Genomic DNA, 19219 nt, shown 5'->3' with positions numbered 1-19219 from the left:
ATTTCAATCACTTATGTTCTCTAGAGACTATAGATATCTGATTTCTATTTTTTGCTCATTGTCATTCTAATTTTTACTGCAAATTCTTTTTTGTGTTGTGACACCATCCAAGGTGGCTGCCAGACGGGTCCCTAGACCCCTTCCTTACAGTGAGCTCCCGAAGAACACCAAAGGCTTTTAAACTACACTTCACTGGATTAAAAGTAGTCTAGGACAAATAGCAAACGCATCAGAAGGGTTTGTAGACAATTCCCATCCTATCTCCAGGATTCAGAACTCAGGGTTGCTGGGACAGAACTCATTTTCCCCTGAAAGTCTTTTGTATCCTAGATTTTCTTTCAGTGCCACAATAAGGTATTAGTGTGATCCCCTTCCTCATTCTCTTGAGAATGTGATGAGATGTGTGCTATTATGAGAGAATTTTGTCCTTTTCCCTAATTTAACACATGCAGGCCAGTACCACATACTTCATTTAACATGTTTTGCATGATAGATGTTTCCAGATCCTGTATGGCTACACAAGCCATGCCAATCATGAGTACGTATTAACAACTAATAGTTTTGCTTTCAACAGGTTCAGCAATATAACAAGACTCAGTAAACTGTTTCTCATTATGTAGTAAGGGGGACCTTCCAACCTGAAACCTTTCTGCTCTGGATGTGAATAATTGCAGTATTACTAATCAGCCAACCTGGGCTTTGGCTGGAGCTAACAATCATAGAATCATTTTGGTTGGAAAAGACTCTCAGGATCATCAAGTCCAACCATAACCTAACCAACTTTAGCACTAAACCATGTCCATAAGAACCTCATCTAAACACCTTTTAAACCCCTCCAGGGATGGTGACTCCACCACTGCCCTGGGCAGCCTGTTCCAATGCCCCACAGCCATTTCCATGAGGAATTTGTTCCTAATATCCAATCTAAACCTCCCCTGGCACAACTTGAGGCCATTTCCTCTTGTCCTGTCCCTTGCTACTTGGGACAAACCCTCACCCACTTCCCTGAGTGGGGGCTACTGACAAACAGAACAAAATAGTGACCCAGGAAAGAAGTGACTCTATTCAAACTCCCTTATCTCTCCGTCTCTCCAGGCCTGCTGGTAGGATTGATTGTTTTTGTAGCTTGTTTTTTCTCACCAAATCAGCAACCACACCTGAACAATGCTCACATACCTCACAGAACACCAAACCTCCCAAGAAAAAAAAAAAAATCTTTAAACACAAAGCCACGTGTATGCGGGGAGACTCACGCAGGACTGTAGGAAACCACAGAGCACAGTCAGAGCTCCGTACGGGCCGGTGACACCGGGAGGGCTGTGCTGTGAGCCGCACCGGGCTGAGGTCACGGTGAAGGAAACCGCCGTCTAGCGCTGAACAGTAGTTCCCCAAAATAACAACTGCGCGGCCAGCCCGGGAGGAGCCTGTGAGGAGCGCCCCGCACACCTGGGCTCACTGCGATTGCCGTTTCCCGCCTCAGCTCGGGCTGGGCGGCGGCGCTAGGACCGCGCACGGGGAGCGCTCGGCGGGAACGGCGCGCGGGGCAGCAGCGCCACCGTGCGGCCGCCTCGCGGCGACACGAGCCCGCCGCTTCCCGCCCTCTCCCCCCCCCCCCCAAAAAAAAATAGCGGCAGAGAAGCTGCAGCTTTCTCTCCTTCACATAAGGGCTGCTAAATCAATACACTGCCCCATCTCCAAAAGTGTTAAATGGAACCCCAAGCTAAAAAAAAGTGCTGGCAGAAACACTGAATTTTGGAAATGAAAACGAGTCCAATGTGTAAAGACATTTTCAAACCTTCCCCCAGCTCCAAGCAGCCTTGCAGGCTGAGTCCCTGATTCCCCTCCCAGCTGTGTTTGCATCCCACGGTCTCTCCCTCCTCCTGCCCTCCGTGGGCACGCATCCCCTCACCTGCCCGGCCACCACCACCTTCTTGTGCGATGCAAACCTGGCACAGGGAGCCCTGCAGAGGGAAAGTGGGGAAAGGAGGAGGATATTTCAGTACTTAAAAGGGGCCTATATGAAGCAGGAGGACAGACTTTTACAAGCAGTGGTTCTTCTGCATCTCTAGCCTGAATCTCCCCTCCTTCAGTTTAAAACCATTACCTTTGTCCTGTTGTAACACGCTCTTCTTTAAAGTCTGGCGAGTGGCGGCTCCTAGGGATCCGGCCATGGCAGCGCCCTGGCCACAGCAGGAGGGAATTGGTAGTTCTGCCCTGCCCTGGCCCTTCAGAGGTGCACACGGAGCAGGTGTGATCGCTCACCAGTGGGTTCCTTGCCCAGGAACCACTGGTCCATTTGCCCTGTGCCCCACTGCCCCCATTTCCCAGCACCCCGGTCAGCCCAGCCCAGAGGCAGCTCTTGGAAGCATCTTGGAAGCATTAAAGCCACAAAGATGCTGAAGGGAGTGGAGCATCTCCCATGTGAGGAAAGGCTGAGGGAGCTGGGGCTCTGGAGCTGAAGAAGAGGAGACTGAGGGGTAACCTTATTAATGTTTACAGATATATAAAGGGGGAGTGTCAGGAGGATGGAGCCAGGCTCTTCTTGGTGACAACCAATGGTAGGACAAGGGGTAATGGGTTCACACTGGAACACAGGAGGTTCCACTTAAATATGAGAAGAAACTTCTTCCTGGTGAGAGTGCCAGAGCCTGGCCCAGGCTGCTCAGGGAGGTTGTGGAGTCTCCTTCTCTGCAGACATTCAAACCCGCCTGGACACCTTCCTGTGGAACCTCAGCTGGGTGTTCCTGCTCCGGTGGGGGGATTGCACTGGGTGAGCTTTTGAGGTCCCTTCCAATCCCTGACAGTCTGGGATCCTGTGATTCATCCCCTGCCAACACGGAAACAAACCCTTTCCCAGTCCCTTGCCACAGGAGCCCAGCAGTGCGGCATGCCCAGCTTTGGTTGTCTTTATTCTGGCACCCCCAAGAGCAGCGTGGCTGGACCGAGCCTTGCACATGATGGAGCGGGTGATCCCTGCTCAGGTGGGAGTTCTGCCTTCGGCAGCTTTGGCCCACAGCTACAGAGCAGCCTGTTCGCAAGGCAGTAACCTGTGAGATTCTGAATGACAGACATAAAATAAAGGAGGCTTAGCTACGTGTTTGACAAAGCTGGGATTTCACTGTAGCCCTCCAAATCCACAAGGCCTGAGCTGTATAAGCCCAGCCCCAGATAACCACTAATAGCAACAGCAAAGCCTGGCCTGAAAACACTTCAGAGACAGGGGTTCCAAAAGTGCTTCAAGCCAGCTGAAGACGGTGGCATGTGTGTCCTAAGCCACTTAGGTGTTTCTGGAAGTCCAAGCCAGGGTTGTGCTGCTTCACCTGTCCTTGCAATTTTCAACATGACATTTGATTTACCTCTTATCTGCAAGGATTCATCACAGCTTTCGGGGCTATTTCTGTTGCAGAAAGCTCCCCTTTGTTCTACTGTGGCAGCAACAGTTTACCTCTAAAAAGTAATCACAACAATGCTGAGATAAAAATCACACCACAAACCCAAAGTACCACCACAGTATGTGACTCTTTCAGTCCTAACTCCCCCAAGGCCGCTGACCAGATAACCACATAACAAGAGTCTCTACCCTACTACGAGCTTTGAAATACTTGGGGTGTGAAAATTTTACAGAATGTGTTTAATTCACCACTGTGACACCCAAAAGTCAACTAAATTCAAATCCAAAAGCAGAATAACTTTCATGGTCATCTGTTTTATCAGCATGTGTCTGTCATACACTGCTCTACAAGTGGCAAGACAATAACAGCCTTTTGCCCAGATGGCTCAGTGTCTTGAGGTCCAAAACATTAAAGGATCTGAAGTGGTGTTTAGAATCACAGAACCACAGGGTAGTTTGGGTTGGAAGGGACCTTCAAAGGTCATCTAGTTCAATCCCCCTGCGATAAGCAGGGACATCTTCAACTAGATCAGGTTGCTCAGAGCTTCATCCAGCCTGGCCTTGAATGTTTACAGGGACGGGGCATCCACTCCCTCTCTGGGCAACCTTTTTAGACTAATTGAATTTACTGCTTAGCGCCTGTTGACTGAATGTTTAGGTCAATGCCGTTGCATGTGTTAGATCTGGGCTAAACACTTTAACATACATGGGTTATTTTCTTCTTTTAGGAAAGTCAATGACAATGAATTATTTTCAAGCATCATCCAAAAAAAAAAGGAAAAAAAAGAGTGATTAAAGGGGTACTTGAGCTTGTATCAAGAAGCGAAGCCCCACACATACACCCCAAAGGAGATCATCTCATTGGATTTGCTCTGCAGGGAGGTGTTTGCCCTGCCACTGAGCCCCACAGCACGTCCCACAGGCCGGTGTGAGAGATCAGACCAACAGATCAGCAAGAAGGCATCAGAACAAGTGAGGGAGCACATGAGCTGCATTTCAGGCTGAAATCTGTACACCCTGAATGTAGCTTGTTTACACACCTAATGGGGAGTGATGCAGATGGGAAGTGGGATTTAAAGCCATCACAGAACCTTAAAAATAGCATAGTGAAAGTCATTGTTTCCCTTCACAATTAGGAGGACAGGAAATGAAAACGCATGAGTGTGGAGACTTTCTGCTCCAGCCCTGAGGGAACGACCCGGAGTCATGAGAATATAGGCCAGATATTGAAGCAAAGAATGAGAAGCAGCAGGAGTCAACAGAATATAATTTGTGTGGATAGACTGTAGCAGTCTCTGCAGAAAGAATCACAAAGCATTTTATTGAGAGAATATTTTATATTGCTGTGGGCAACTGCTCATCATCCACAAGCAGAAGTGGAAAACTGCTGGTGAGACAGAACAAGGTACCTCAATGTAAACACCACCTTTGTTTCATGGTGAAAAAGGGAGACAATGCAGTAGCATTTTGCTAACACAGACATTGTTTACGGTGATAACTGTAAGTATAGTAAGAATTATGTGATTAAATAGAGCAAATAAAATTATATATTGCACACCACAGGGAAAATCTTTACTGTGAATCAGACTTCTTCGGGAAGCAGAACAAGGAGTGGTTTTGAGTTGGTTGGAGTTAGAAGGGAGCAGCATTGAAGATTGTGTGGTAGAGAACACTGGTGTATGGACCAGGGTAACAGCAAGCCCATTTCTCTTTGGAACTGAGTGTATCCCTGGGTGCATTTTTGAAGGCATTAAAATGCCCATAAGGATTTTCCAGGTTGTTAATAGGCAGTGATGGCAAGTCAGGACTGAGACAATAGGAGAAAAGGGAGTTTATCGCTAAAGGGTAGTGTTGCAGGTAAGACAGGAAGAAAGAAAGAGGCTTGGGGAAAGAAGAACCCACATTCCAGAAAGAAGCTACTGCGCTTGCTGAAGGGCAACTTCTGCTTGAGGAGAAAAGTAGACAGGGACTGCGGGACAGTCAGTTCAGAGAAGGAAAGAAGTCAGCTCTGAGAGCTGTATGTGGATGAGAGAGTGAAAAATCAAGACAAAGAAAGGAGAAATGAGTGAGGGTGGAAAAAGGAAACACATGTTTGTGAACAAAAATAGTTGCAGTTATAGGAAGCGTGTTGTGGAAACACACTGCTTGTCCCAGGTGGTTAACTGTAACCAACTGTAGTCTTCGCAAGAAACATTTCCAGATTGCAGTCACAATGTCTTTGTGAAGTAGGTGAGCTCTGACAGAGGAGGGAGGCAAAGGCAGACAGATTGAAAGGCAACAGAGGAGTCTCTGTTGGTGTGGGACTAAGAGCAGCAGCCCTCACGCTCAGCCCTGAGCCAGGCTTTACGTCTCCTAGCTTGGGAGTGTGCACTGTGAGTGTTCAGGCTCTGCTGGTTCATTATCAAACGCACTCGACCACTGCAAGAAATCACTGTCTGGATCAGACTTTGGAGTGCTGCCCAATGTACCCCAAAGTGTACCCTGGGCTGAACCCTTTTGAAACAAAGGGAGCAGCATGTTCGAGCAATCCCAACTACCAGAAAGCAGAGAAGGAGTAATTCCAGACTTGAGGCTACAATGACAGGAGAAAGAGAGGACAAATACAAACTTTACTGGACAGTCAGACTTGCAGCAATTGTTGTAGCGAGATCTATGCCAACCAAGCTACACTGGTAGCTATTCTTACCCCAGAAGGGAAATAGATGTGTATTAATCATCTCTGCATTGGTGTAACTGATAAGGTTACAGAGAGGGGAGGGAAGGAGTAAGTTGCTCCAAAATTACTATATTCATTAAATAAAACCCCTTTTGTCTATCAAAATTACTTTCCTGGCAAAATAGTTTTTAAGAACAACAACACATTTTTGAACCCTAGCAATACCGATTTGTTTTAAAGCTTGTTTTCTCATAAAATAGCAAAAACTTTGCTCAAAGAAGTACCTTCTCCTTCATCTCTATTGGCCCTCCCAGCCCGCGGTGGGTTTGGTAGGCGCCCAGTCTGTGGTGTGTTGTCAGCACAGTCGGTTGTCCCAATGTGGGTCATAACTTCAGAGGCAAAGCTCAGGACTCAGATGTATCTTTTTAAGCTTTATCATTGCTTGAATCTCCATATAGTACTCCTGAGCTTCAGAATTAAAAGGCTACTGCAGAAACTTTCTCTAGTATAGAGTTGGTTAAGTTTGGCTCCGGAGACCTGAGCTGAAAATTTCGATCAAATCCTGACTTGGCACAGGCTTAGGTTTGATTTTAATTTAACAAAAGGCAAAGATTTGCAGGGGTTTGCAAATATTTGAAGAGAGTAAAATTCCCTGCCAATGTCCATGTGAACAAATCTTTAGCAGTAGTAGTGAAAGAAATTAATCACTTTTTAAGGAAGAGTAAAGCAAGACATGAAGATTTTTTCACACAGTGTAAAGTAGGAGTCAATCTGTAACCCAGTCCTGTTATTCAGAAATTATTTGGTACCACTGCATCACCATTACATGGACTCAATCCCAGAGTGTCTGTCAGGCACCACTGTTAGTCCTTTGTGTCTTCATTTTGTGCAGTCAGGAATGCTATTAATAACTGCATCTAATATATTAAACATGATCTAGAAGCTGCTTTTCCAGCTTGTTATCTCTGCTAAAATTAGTATTATAGGCATAAATAAATAGCCACTTCTAAATGATTGTAGAACATGTCATCCCAAAGGGTTCTAAGCCATTCCCAGAGCACAGATGGACAGCAGGTCAGAATAGAGTGTGCTGCACAAAAGCAGGGAGAGGGAAGGAGAGAAACTTTCAACCTAAGGCCACAGGGCCCTGGGTCAGTTCTCCTCCTCTCACAGAGCTGCGTCAAGTTTCTCATGTCCATGCAGAACAAGCCTGACCTCCAGGGTGGAGGTCTGAGGTCAGTGTGAGGGGATCCTTCTGCAATTTGGATATGTTCTTCCAATGAATTCCAGGACCAGGACTCACGAGAGGCTCCTACCCTACTGACGAGCGGTTTCTGTGTAAAGCAAGACCATCAGTTCCACAAGGCCAGCTGAAACCGGTGGGGACAAACCGAGTCACCTGTTGCTAATATGCGTGTATTATAAGTTAAGTTAAAAAACAAGTTGCTGACCATGGGCCATCTGCAGGAAGTGTACTGTAGGTGATTGTAGCCTCTATTGTGATAGATTTAACAAGAAACAGGCTTTGCCAAAGCGAACATCGAACATAATGTCAGAAAATTGTTCATCTTCCCGTCTGTGACAGCAAACTGCAAGATGGGAAAAAAAAACCGTAGTAAACTCGGCAGGTGTGGGCGACAACTAATGCTGACATAGCTACAACGTAGTCAGGGGTTAAATTACAAAATCCTTCTGATTATCATCACATAATTTCCCCCATTGCCCACAAACCACTTCCTTTTCTACCCATGAATTCTTCCCCATCCTCACAGCAGACAGAAGACTGGTGTCAGTGTCAGGCAAGCATGAAGTCGGTTGCTGTAGCTTTCTGTGTCCTCTGCTTTCAGTTTGAAGCCCTGTACGGTGAGTAGCATTTTGGATTATTCTCCCTGCAGTAGATGTCTCTATGGAATATAATCCACGCAATGGCGGGAGGCAGCAAATGAGGCATAACAGCAAGGGGTTGGAGGAATAGAGGTAATTAAGGGAAACAGCTGCAGAAAGACCGCTCTCAACTTTAATATCATTAAAGTTGATGGGAAGAGAATTCCTGCCAGCGCAGGGCATTTGCTCTGAAACGAAAATGTACAAGTTTTCATTTTTTATATTCCTTAGCTCACCTTGTTCAGTGTTACCCTCTAGCTGTAGTGTTCCAGGCAGCTTCTCTTGCTGGGCATAAGGTCTTTGGCAGCATGACGGTGAATGGCTTAATAAAGAGAAGCCAAGTTATTGATATTAACCTGATCTTGTTTGGGAAGGGAATTTTTAGACTATGAAAAGTGTATATGGTATGGAAGATGGTTTTGGTGCAGGCTTGAAATGCAAACTGACTTAAAAAGAAAGCGGAGCATTCCTAATGCTGTGTTTGAGATGGCGCGCGGTGACAGCGCTGATCTCACCCCAGCCATAAACACGGATGTAGCGTTTTACAAGATTCAGCGTTTTATCACATCTACGCAAAGTAAAATACCAGAGCTCACATTTACCTGTAGCCTCTCTGAAACCTACATATTGCCAGGCCAGCATGGAAATACAGATAATATCTGATTAAGAATCCTTTTTTCCATACATTTACTGTCCAAGGATTTGGTATGATGCATCATAGAAGCAAAACTTGAGATTTAGTGTGCACAGTTACTAAGCACCATCTCAACATGTTCTTTGAAGGTCATGCCAAGAGCTATTGAATACATTTGCTTCTGAAATTCTGGTGATACAGGATGGGTTTCAAGTCCCTCTGTAGAATTTAACTACTCCTGAGGTTTCATCCAGAATTTAAGCTTTCATTTAAATAAAGAACAGTTTCCAGCTCTTTAGGCAATGCAGTTACCCTTCTGAAGGTTAACTAATACAGCAAGAGTACACTGAGGTTTCAGATAGATTGAAAAGATGGGTGAAATCACAGGGAAGGAGGATTGTGATCAGTATCTCTAAAGGGACACAGGCTGCTCTTTTTCTCCTTGAAAAATTATTCTTAAATCTACCAAGAAAAAAATCCTATGAATTCTGTTAAATATTTCTCAGCTAGTCAATTTAGTAGATATACTTGCCCAGCATGTTTTCACATGTGGCTGGAGCCATCTAAAAGGCCATTCCTTGTGGTAAGAAATAGGCTGCAATTTTAATTGTTCTATATGATACTGGCATTTCTCCCTTCTTTCTCCCTTCCTTGAGATATGCAGGATAGAATTTGAACAGTGCCCTGGGGAGAGGAGATGGCAGGAGAAAGAATTTCTTAGGTTTTTTACCTCACAGTGCTTTCAGCATTAGAAGTACTAATTATTACCATTCTTGCTAAAAACAAAAGGGCTGTAAAAGATTAGCTTGATGTAAGACCCATTGGCATGTTACTCTCATTTAAAGAACAAGCTAGCACTCCAGAGTGTGCTGCCAAAGCCTATGGCAAATTTCAGGGAGTAAAAGCAGAGTAATTTCTGAGTTTGGATTTTTTTTAGCCTACTTGTGATCTATGGATAGTTTTTTCAATGTAAATAGATCACAGAAGCTGATATCCATATGTATATCTGTATCATGATTTGATAACCCAGTTGCAATAAAGAGAGCATGGTGCCTCTGCAGTGCCTGTAGAGGAACACAGGCAATGGGATTTTGGGGTACAGAGCTGTAGAACCCCATAGCACTTGAGGCCCTTGCTATGAAACATGGCACAGGAGCCTTTGCACGCCAGTGTTTGCAAAGTGTTCGCACTGTTCAGCCACAGGTCTCCGACTGTCAATACCGGAGGAAATCATGGTCATTTCTTAGAAGGGTGTCTGAAATATTATCAACAATGGCTGCTGTGTTGGTGGTATATTTTAGATGAGCTTCTGCACTTCACAACCTATGTTATATCATAGAAATAATTCAGATTATAGACAGCTTCCTAGAGCAATTATGCCCATTACTTTCTTTACCCAGAAGCACTACTTTCCTCTCTTAATCCTTAGTTCTTAAAAGATAGGAACATGTTCGTTTGAGGTGTATGACTAATGACACTGCATTGACAGTGTCATCACTCAGAATGCCTTGAAAGGTCAAAGTATTAACAAAACAAATGTGTTTGTTTTAAAGGCAGGGTCTGCACTCTCCTTGCTCATCTTCAGAAGTAAACACATGCCAGTGAAATTATGCTCATTCTTTTTATCAGCTAATTAGTTTTCTGAGAGCTGGGGCAGATAAGACTAGCAGCAAGAAAACTGAACAAGAGTATTCTATCCCTCTACCCTAAGCCCCAAGTTTTAAAATGAATCAAAAGTGGTTTTTAAACTTCTGTTAGGGCCAAAATGTGTAATGTGTTGGTGATGTTTGCAAATAGCATTGTGTCTGCCAAGGAGCAACTAGAAAGCTCAAAATCGCAATTCTATTAAAATGAAAATAACCCACCTTCCATTGGCCTTCAGTTTCCAAGCACACTGTGGAAATCCCCAAACCTCTGCCAAAGTGCTTTCCCACTGCAGTAAAGGTGAAATGGAGGTGGAAATGTGCATGACTGTAAACACACATATATATGGGAAGGTACACACACATTTTCATAGTTTAACATAGCAAGATGATACTTTCTTATACATGTTCATCTCTTGGATTCATGTCTGAACCACAATATTTTCTTGACACTCCGCTTCGCATGAGGCGAGCCAGGAACAATCTCACAAGTCCACAGTGTGACATGGCTATGAAACAAATCAAAGATTTGTTTCCTCCTGTCTTAAAACCTTCACGAGCAATTGAATTAGCTCTTTTATAAAAAATACCAAAAAGGAACCTTAAGGCCAAATCTAAACATTTTTACTACTGAACCAATGAAAGTCTTCTGTTCATTTCCAACAATACCATGATGTAGTCTTTTATTCACATATTTTTGGAGGTAGTATCAGGGAAGTTTAGAGAGTGAATCTCTGAATACCACTGGATGTTTAAACCCAGTTTCCTATCTCCCATCCCACTAAATGGACATTTAGTCTGGCTGTAGCTTGGCAAATGAAATCCCAAATGTGTCTGGCCGTTAACCACAGAGTGTTCCAGATCCACAGGATTACCCTTGGAATGAACCGATACAAATGGGCCCAGGAGAACCGCAGGCAGGCACAGGAAGGGGGAATAAGCCACCTTTAGTACGCAGTGCACACATTCACATCAGGAGCTGATGCAGAATAGCTAGTGAGTTGGAAATTCATGTCAGATGTCACCCATTGTGGTCATCCACATAGGCAATTCTGTGTTTTAATCTCAAGCAGTGTTAATCTCATTTTAAAATGTGTTCCCTTTATGCTATGCTGAGCATAGTCTTCTGTATGGCCACTTGTTTCAGAGGAGTACTAATTGCATCACATTTACCAAAATGCTCATTCAGAGAAATACATTACTGAGTCTTTCTTGAAAATAGGCAGTTAAGGCTTCTGGGCCGAGAGGATTCAAAATGATCTTTCAGCTTGCCACAAGGTCACATAAACTGCATGCTTAGTGACATCTCTACCCTTTTCCATTAAAAACTAGGATTAAAACCACATTCTCTACCAAACATTTTGAATCATCCAGTATGAAAGGGCAATTTCATTAGCTAACAGCAAAGCTGAACTATTCTCAGAGACAAAGAAAGAAATGAAGCTGCTGTTTAAGTGCTCAGAGTAGCCCGGCACTATGTGGGACCCCTTGGCTCTGTAGCTGCCCTGCCAGAGTCCACATCTGCCTCTGCTCTCAGGTGACAGTACTTCTCAAAAGGACCAGGTCAGCTTACATATTCGCCATGTTCCTCAGCTTCTGCTATATCAGTACACCCGTTTTTTCCCTTCCCTTCCCTTCCCTTCCCTTCCCTTCCCTTCCCTTCCCTTCCCTTCCCTTCCCTTCCCTTCCCTTCCCTTCCCTTCCCTTCCCTTCCCTTCCCTTCCCTTCCCTTCCCTTCCCTTCCCTTCCCTTCCCTTCCCTTCCCTTCCCAATTTGTCTGCTGTTGGGCCTAATTTTAAAGGTTTATGCGACCCAACTATGGGCCATCAATCTACAGAGCATTTTAAAAGACCTCTATTTCAAAGGCTGTTCTCATAGCAGTTCTTTTCTTTCACCACGCGACATGCAAGTCATCAAGAACTGTTTCTTTACTTGACCTTTGCTTTCAGCTTTTTATCCTATATACCATTGTGAGGGCTTGTACTTTCTGTATCTGCACCTTCAGCGAATCTGGAGCTCCATTTCACTGTGGGTTGGTGAATTGTGCCTTATCTTCACACCAATGATACAAGATGCCAAATACCTTGTCTGTTATCACACACTTAAGTAATAGTCCTGAGAGGAGTACAGATATTAGAACTGTCACAGAATTAGATAAGGGTGTTGACTGTGCACAGTAAACCAGGAAGAATGTGATAACCAGGAAGAGGGTAAATCAATCAAAGAGAGATAACGGTTTCTTTTGCTTTCCAACTGAGCATTGCAAAGTGTCTTCCAGAGCCCATTAGCTTATGTGTCACACTAAAAGTATTTTAAAAAAGTATTGTTCACTGCAATGCCCTCCCCAGTGGTGGTAACCGGGGGAGCAAGAATTCAAAGAAGGAAAAAGCATGGACACTCAAAAATCGCCTCTGTCCAGAAAGTTGAGAGCATACAAAGGTACCTAGATGAGAATAATCCTCTGTTTTGTGCATATGTAGGCTGAATGTCACAGATAACAGCTGCCCTGGGAAAAAGATCATTTATACTGTGAAATCTGTGCAATACCTGGCATTGTTTGGGATCTACTGTGTGTGGATGTAGACTGCCATGGAACAGTAAGAATAGGATGGCGCATCAAAGTCTATAAGTATTTGACCTGTATTTCCTTAGTATCATAAAATATTGATGTAGAGTATATTTCAGTCTAAGCAGCCACTGAAGAAACTACTCAGGCTACCAGAAAATAGGAAAATAGGAAAAACAGATACAGGTACAGATACAGGTACAGCCGGGAAATTTCACTCTCATTACTGCCATAGTGGGTGGTGGTGGAGGCAGCAGCTTAAAAAACAAATCCAGAACAATTATTAAAAATGTGCCTGTCTCCTGTAATGGAGGCTGCCTACGCACAATGGACTGGGTGAAGTTTGACAGTCATGAAGATAAAAAGTCGCTACTGAAAAAGGAACAAAACTGTATGCATTGCTTGAATCTTCTCTTGCTGAATGTTTGGGAGCATCTTCCAGATATTAATCCTAGATGTGCTCTAGGATGTTTTGGTGCAGTGTTGAACAGAGTGAACGCAGATCACAGTGAGTGCTTTGGTCTGGAAACAAAGCATAACGCTGGCTTGGGATTCATGAGAACTCAAAAGTATGCTCCTTTATTATATGAAATACATTTATTACTTTGCAGAGGTTTTCAAGGTTTTATAAATGCTACGTGTGCTATCACTATTAATTCCTGCTCAACGCATTTTCTTTCTATTTTGATTTTTATATTTTGTGCTTTTATCACATCATATGATTTTATAGTGTAGCACAGAGAGGGTCAGATAGGCTAATGATACAAATCCGAAAATACTCTGGCATCTTACCATTGCGTAGCTCAGCCCCTGTTCCTGCATCTCTCTGCTTGAATTTTAAACAGGAAACAATATTCTATTTTTCAGGAGTTGACAGCTGCTCGCCAAGACCATGCAAAAATACAGGTAAGACACATTTGCATAATTTTGTTCATGGCTTTAAATGTCATCCTAGGGCAGAAAATACTGCCCTTGAAGAAAAAAAGTGGTCGCATTTTTACAATACACGTTAACACATTTTTGCCTGAGGGAGCTGACCATGCTGTTGGCTGCTGACGTGGCAAAGTCGAACTTGACAAAGTCAAACTGTGAGGCAGCAGGAGGCCCTTGGTCAGTTTACTTTTTCTTCTCCAAGAAATTTGCAAAATGAGAGCTGCAGAACATCTGAGTTTTTCAGACAGTTTTTGGGAAGGTCAAATGTGATTTTTGCATTGTGTGTGGGTACACGCACAAAGTGACATTTGTCTCTACTTCTCCTGTTATGTCAGTGATAAAGGTGCTATAGCCATCTAATTTGATTTAAACTTTATATCATGCCTCAAACCGGTATCTGCTCTAGAAGGGAAAGATATGTCTCGTTGTTAAGGCTCTTACGTAGGAATTTTGGGTTCACATCGCATTTTAAGTTTTCAGCAACATCATTAGGATGCAGATTATGCACCATGGAGATAATTATCATCATTTTGTCACACATTGTTTTATCTATTAATAGGACAATCAATCTGAGGCAGGGATTATATGTACATGGTTCACTTGCTTTGTTTACGTGAGTTTCTTAATATTTTAGGGATTCTTTTCATTGCTATGTGAGTGACTGTACTTATTGTTTTCATGTCTTCAGAGCAGCCTCATGTCTCTGACTCCCAGGTGATGGTGGAATTTGAAAATGGAAATTTCAAGTTCACATTCCCCAATCCTCAAAATGTGAGCGAGTTCAGCATGACCCTCTTCAAAGGGCATGAAAAGAAGGAGATCTGTGCACTCCATTTAAGCAAGGAGAACACTATCCACAAGACTAACGTCACCTACTGCCAGACTGAGCATACAACTAGCAGCACCACTTTCATTCTTCAAAATCTGGAAAGAAAGCATATCGACCTTTATACCTACTGCCTGGAGATGTTCTTACCCCCTCCTTATAGAGATTGCCGGCTGAAAGAAACCTATTTGTACATCCAAGGTAAGTTTCCTTCTCTTTTCCCTGTCTTCAGTTTACTGATAAGTGGACATTGCACATAGCTATGCTGCAGAGAAAAATGTGGCTAGAGTTTGCACAAATATTTCCAAGACGGCTTAAAACTACTTAGCATGGGGCTGGTAACAGTGGAGCTGTGTTGTCAGACCGCTCAGTGTGATCCCTGCATATTTAAAACAAAAATCAGCTGTCAAAACTCTGTGCCAATAGTGGTAAATGGAACTCTGACGCCACACTGATGTGAAGAAGGCAATGCTCACCTCTCTGAAGCAGGCCTTCAGCTTTAGAGCCTTCTTAAAGCAGAACAGAAGACAACTGCTGAGAATTTTTGGGCTTTTACTGAGAAGGGCTTGGACTAACTTGAGAAGATTTGCTGCACAGGCTTTAATTTTGAATTGCCTTTCACTTGGTGGCTCTTTGGTATTTAAGCTGAAAGAGTTAGTAGTGGTTTTGCTCATACCCCTTCTTGGTTCTCCATATAGTTCAGCTGCAACACGGTACTACCTGTTGTCCTTCCCTTGCTACTTCTTCCTATCTCTCAACACCAGGACTAAGCAAAGACAGAAGCTGAAACGCTAAGGCTAAAATTATGTGGTTGGGTCAAATTATCTCTCAGCCCTCTCAGAACATAAACCAGCTTCTCAGAATCAAGCTGTGACATATTTTTTTGTCTGCAGTGTTTCCCAATGTTGTCCATTTCCATTTATGCGGATAGCCAGATGCTCAGAGCTATTGCCAAATGTTTCATGCCCTATGTTTTCTCCCAGATCTGGGCAAGGGTGATTCTGTATCCCTCAGCTTGCCTTGCTATCCAAAAATGACTGTCGAAGTCCACCCTTCTTTTGACCAGACTGTCCTTTAAATCACCCGCAGTACTCACTGAATGTAAGTTTAAGCTTTGCTTAGGTCTGAAATACCATCACGCTCTCAAGCCTGGCTTTGTTTATTTTCAGGCTTCACTTTTCACCCTCTGTACCAAGAGTTTCACTTCTCCTTCTGGGAAATGACAATGTTCTCTCTACTGCTGAATACACTTTTCCAAGGTGGCTTTTCACCTTAACAAAACCCTTCTCCAGGGCTCACTTTTCTTTTTTATTAATATGAAGTGAAGAGGGGAAAGAATATGAAAAGTTATCCCTGGGAGGGGGAGAAATGCAAATGATCAGTAACGACCTCTTTTCCCCCATGTCCAGATAAGGCAGACTGCATTTCACTGGGGCACATGTCATGGGTCATTATTGGCCTGATCACGCTTGCCATGATTTCCTGTATTTGCTGCGTCGTAGCCTGTTGCTTAAGGAACAAGGTGAGCAAGTCTGTGAGATTCTACACAACCTTCCTTTCGAGGGTCCTGGATGGGGAACTTGATTTAATGAGATTTAGAGGGTGGGACACGTACATACTCACTCAGCATGGGATGCGGTTTTTGACAAAGAGATGGAGTTGTTAATTTACCACTGGAATTCAGTCATTTATGACAGCAGCTCAGATTTAATTTTTCTAAGACAGAATTGTTTATTGATTTAAGGGCTGGGAATCAAAGAAAAGAGGAGAAATGCTGCACAGGTCAGCAAAATTACTTTGGTAAGCAATTCACCTGATTGTTTTCTTCAAGAGGGGGAAACAAATCATCAGTGGAGCAATTCCAACTCTGTGCTGGAGCAAAACCACTTAAACAAAGAACTCGTTGGCTCAGGGGAAAAAAAAGGCCATGGACATTAGTTATTCTTTTGGACAATGTGTGTTTTTCATTTTCAGTTTGTTTTATTCCAAGTTCTCTACAGGAGTGCCTGCCTATTCTGACTTTAATATTCCCACTGCAAACAGTCAGAGTAACTGCCCTACTTAAAGAACACGTGCAGGAGTGGCAGAGGTAGCGACCACAAATTACATTCATGGCATTTTCTCTGTTTGCAGAATCGCCAGTGTGAATCCAAATCCCATGAGTACAACAGTGAATACATGCCCATGGCGGCAGTGAATGAAGCCAAGAAAACAAGAATCTGAGGTTGTATTAAGCCTGGTTGTACCTCTCCTTGTATCTGTGGGAGGCACAGGGCTGCTTGCTGTGTCTCCAATAGATTCTAGGGTGGGTGAGATTGTTACAATAGCTTGTTCTTGTAGTTCATGCTGCCGCGTGTCAGGAAGATGAAATGAAAAGCAAAATCTCCATGAAGTTTCTGAATTGGAATGGTGGGATGGCTCCTAGAAATGCAACTGCTTCATGTCAGTGCAAAGTAATAATCTTATGCTTGAGGACAAGATGTGAAACTATTCCATTCAGATTCTTCAGATGATGCGTGCTACCCAGAATCTCTCTGGGGAAGTGATTTGTTAGATTTACTGACTGTTACTGGCAAATAAACTTTAGAGGATGAGGAACTTCCTAACTACTTAAGCCCTTGCATAGTAGCCAGAAGCAGTTTGGGATACAGAATGGAAGCAGAATTTGGACTGATTCAGATGCAGGTGGGTTGCATGTAACTAATTCTCCATTCCTATTCCAGGTGTACGTTGCTTGTGGCATGGAAATTCTAGCAGCAGAGGTTTCCAGCTACTTGAATCTGGACAATGGGAAATGGGCATCTCCTCACCTTTCCCAGCCTCCCTGAGCTCTCGTGACGGGCCTGTGCTCGGTCCTGAGACACCCACCGCCGTCCTGTTGTGAGCTGCCTTTTGCTCTACCCTTGTGTGTTCAGTGGCACGCTGCCCAACCCCCTGACTGACTTGTACTATGTGTTAAAGACATCAGCTTTTAGTTGAAGAAAATGTATTGAGTTTGCTTGAGAGTAGATTCCTGTAGTGCAGCTACAGAGGGAACTTTTATTTTCCACAGTCTCCTTTATGCTAAACTTTCCACTGGTGACAAACAGAAATGACTACCTCCAATGGCAATCCCTGTGGCACAGCCATGAAGCACTGTTGATGTATTGCACATGCCCTTTTGTTAAGGCAAGTTTAGCCCTCGACTCACTGTCAGACTTCCTAGCTCCACACCGGGAGAGTGTCACAGGATCGCATCACGTTTCTTGTTTTTGTTCAAACATCCTATTAACGTGTCTTGCAGCACAAATACAACGTGGTCCATAAGGCCAGTGCATTCACGGACTCGGCATTGCGATTTTCTTCCTCTTGCGGTTTGACATGAAACCTTTACCACTTCCCCAGTGGGTTCAGGGGTTACTTGACCTGCCTCAAATTACTCTGAGCCTTCAATATAGATGAAAATGATCAATCCTTGTGAAATCCAGCAAAGCTCTGACCATAAATGACCAAGTGGGACTCCAGGCTGGGTATGTTGCCAGACACCATTTGGCTGCTGGAAGCAGAGTGGTGCATTGATTCTGAGGCTCTCTGTAATCTATTGAAAAACCAAATACCCATCAGAGGACACTATTGTGAAAGATACACAGCCTGCTTGTCTGGCAAACACAAGGCTGGTTTCAAATCTGAGAGGGCAAGCGGGGACTGTCAGGCACAAAGGGGACAGAAGCTGGTGTGTCAAGAACAGGGTTTTCCTCAGCAAACACCTTAACTCATAAGAGTATTGCAGAGAGAAGGTGCAAATTGTTAAAAATGACATTAAGCAAAGGGGAAATGAGTAAAGCACCGAATGAAGAGGGGACTGTCAGTTTCACAGTGGGTACCCTGCTTAAATAGCCAGCTCCTGGGCGTGTTGAGGAACATTACATTCTTTCTTGTTGTTCTGCCATGTAACTTTTGCCAAATTACTTGACCCCCCAGCAACCAAAACCCTCCTTTGTACATCCACAAATACACTGCTTTTACCATTTTTAAAAGTATTGGTGAAATAATTGCCTTTGAAAATCATTACTTTTGAAAATTATCGGTGAGGATAGCTACCCTCTACTGCCTGTGAGAAAATGCTTAAGGATCCCACGTAAGAGTGCAGAATCCTATTCCCTGGAACCTTTCACCAGACTGAGAAGGAAATCCAAGGAATAAAGAGTTTCTGAAAGAAGGAAAAACTTGAACTTTGCCTTGAGATGGTGGTGGATAAAGGACAGATAATGAAAGTCTGTACAAGATAGTTCAAAATACACACGTTCTACTCTGGAGAGAGAAATGATTTCTACTCATTGTAACAATGCTCTTGGAAGTCTCAAGTTCCATCACTGCTTTCTTTTTTGGGAAAAGATTTTTATTCTTAATAAAACATTTTTTCATTATGCCCCGTGTCCATAGCAAAGTTCATGCATGCATACATGTAGGGTCAGAGAAACCAGCTCTGTAAAATCCACAGAGCAATGAGGAGAGAGTACAGGGCAGTTTATACCTGTGCAGCGTCTTCGTGGGGAATAGGAAAATGACTAAGTAAAAAAAAAAGAAAAAAAAGTTTAAAAAGTTAAAACCAAAATTCTGAATCTGTTTCTATGCAGTGAGGTGATGACTCTCTTTGGATCTGTTAGTTTCCTTTATTTCTTTTTCTTTTCCTTAGAAACTATTCTT

The 19219-nt window shown here is 43.5% G+C and overlaps 1 protein-coding gene across 1 annotated transcript; it reads left to right on the top strand.

Annotated features, from left to right (window-relative positions):
- Positions 1-7795: 7795 nt before the first annotated feature.
- On the top strand, positions 7796-18976 carry ICOS (inducible T cell costimulator). Its single transcript, XM_065841174.1, has 6 exons — positions 7796-7910; positions 13642-13680; positions 14396-14734; positions 15943-16055; positions 16667-16757; positions 17257-18976. Exons 1-5 carry the CDS (start codon positions 7796-7798, stop codon positions 16754-16756), a joined length of 696 nt encoding a protein of 231 aa, XP_065697246.1. The 3' UTR covers position 16757; positions 17257-18976.
- Positions 18977-19219: the final 243 nt, after the last annotated feature.

This window comes from Patagioenas fasciata, chromosome 7, assembly GCF_037038585.1.
Source record: "Patagioenas fasciata isolate bPatFas1 chromosome 7, bPatFas1.hap1, whole genome shotgun sequence".
In the NCBI taxonomy this organism is placed as follows: Eukaryota; Metazoa; Chordata; class Aves; order Columbiformes; family Columbidae; genus Patagioenas; species Patagioenas fasciata.
This window is presented reverse-complemented; position numbering and strand designations above follow the sequence as displayed.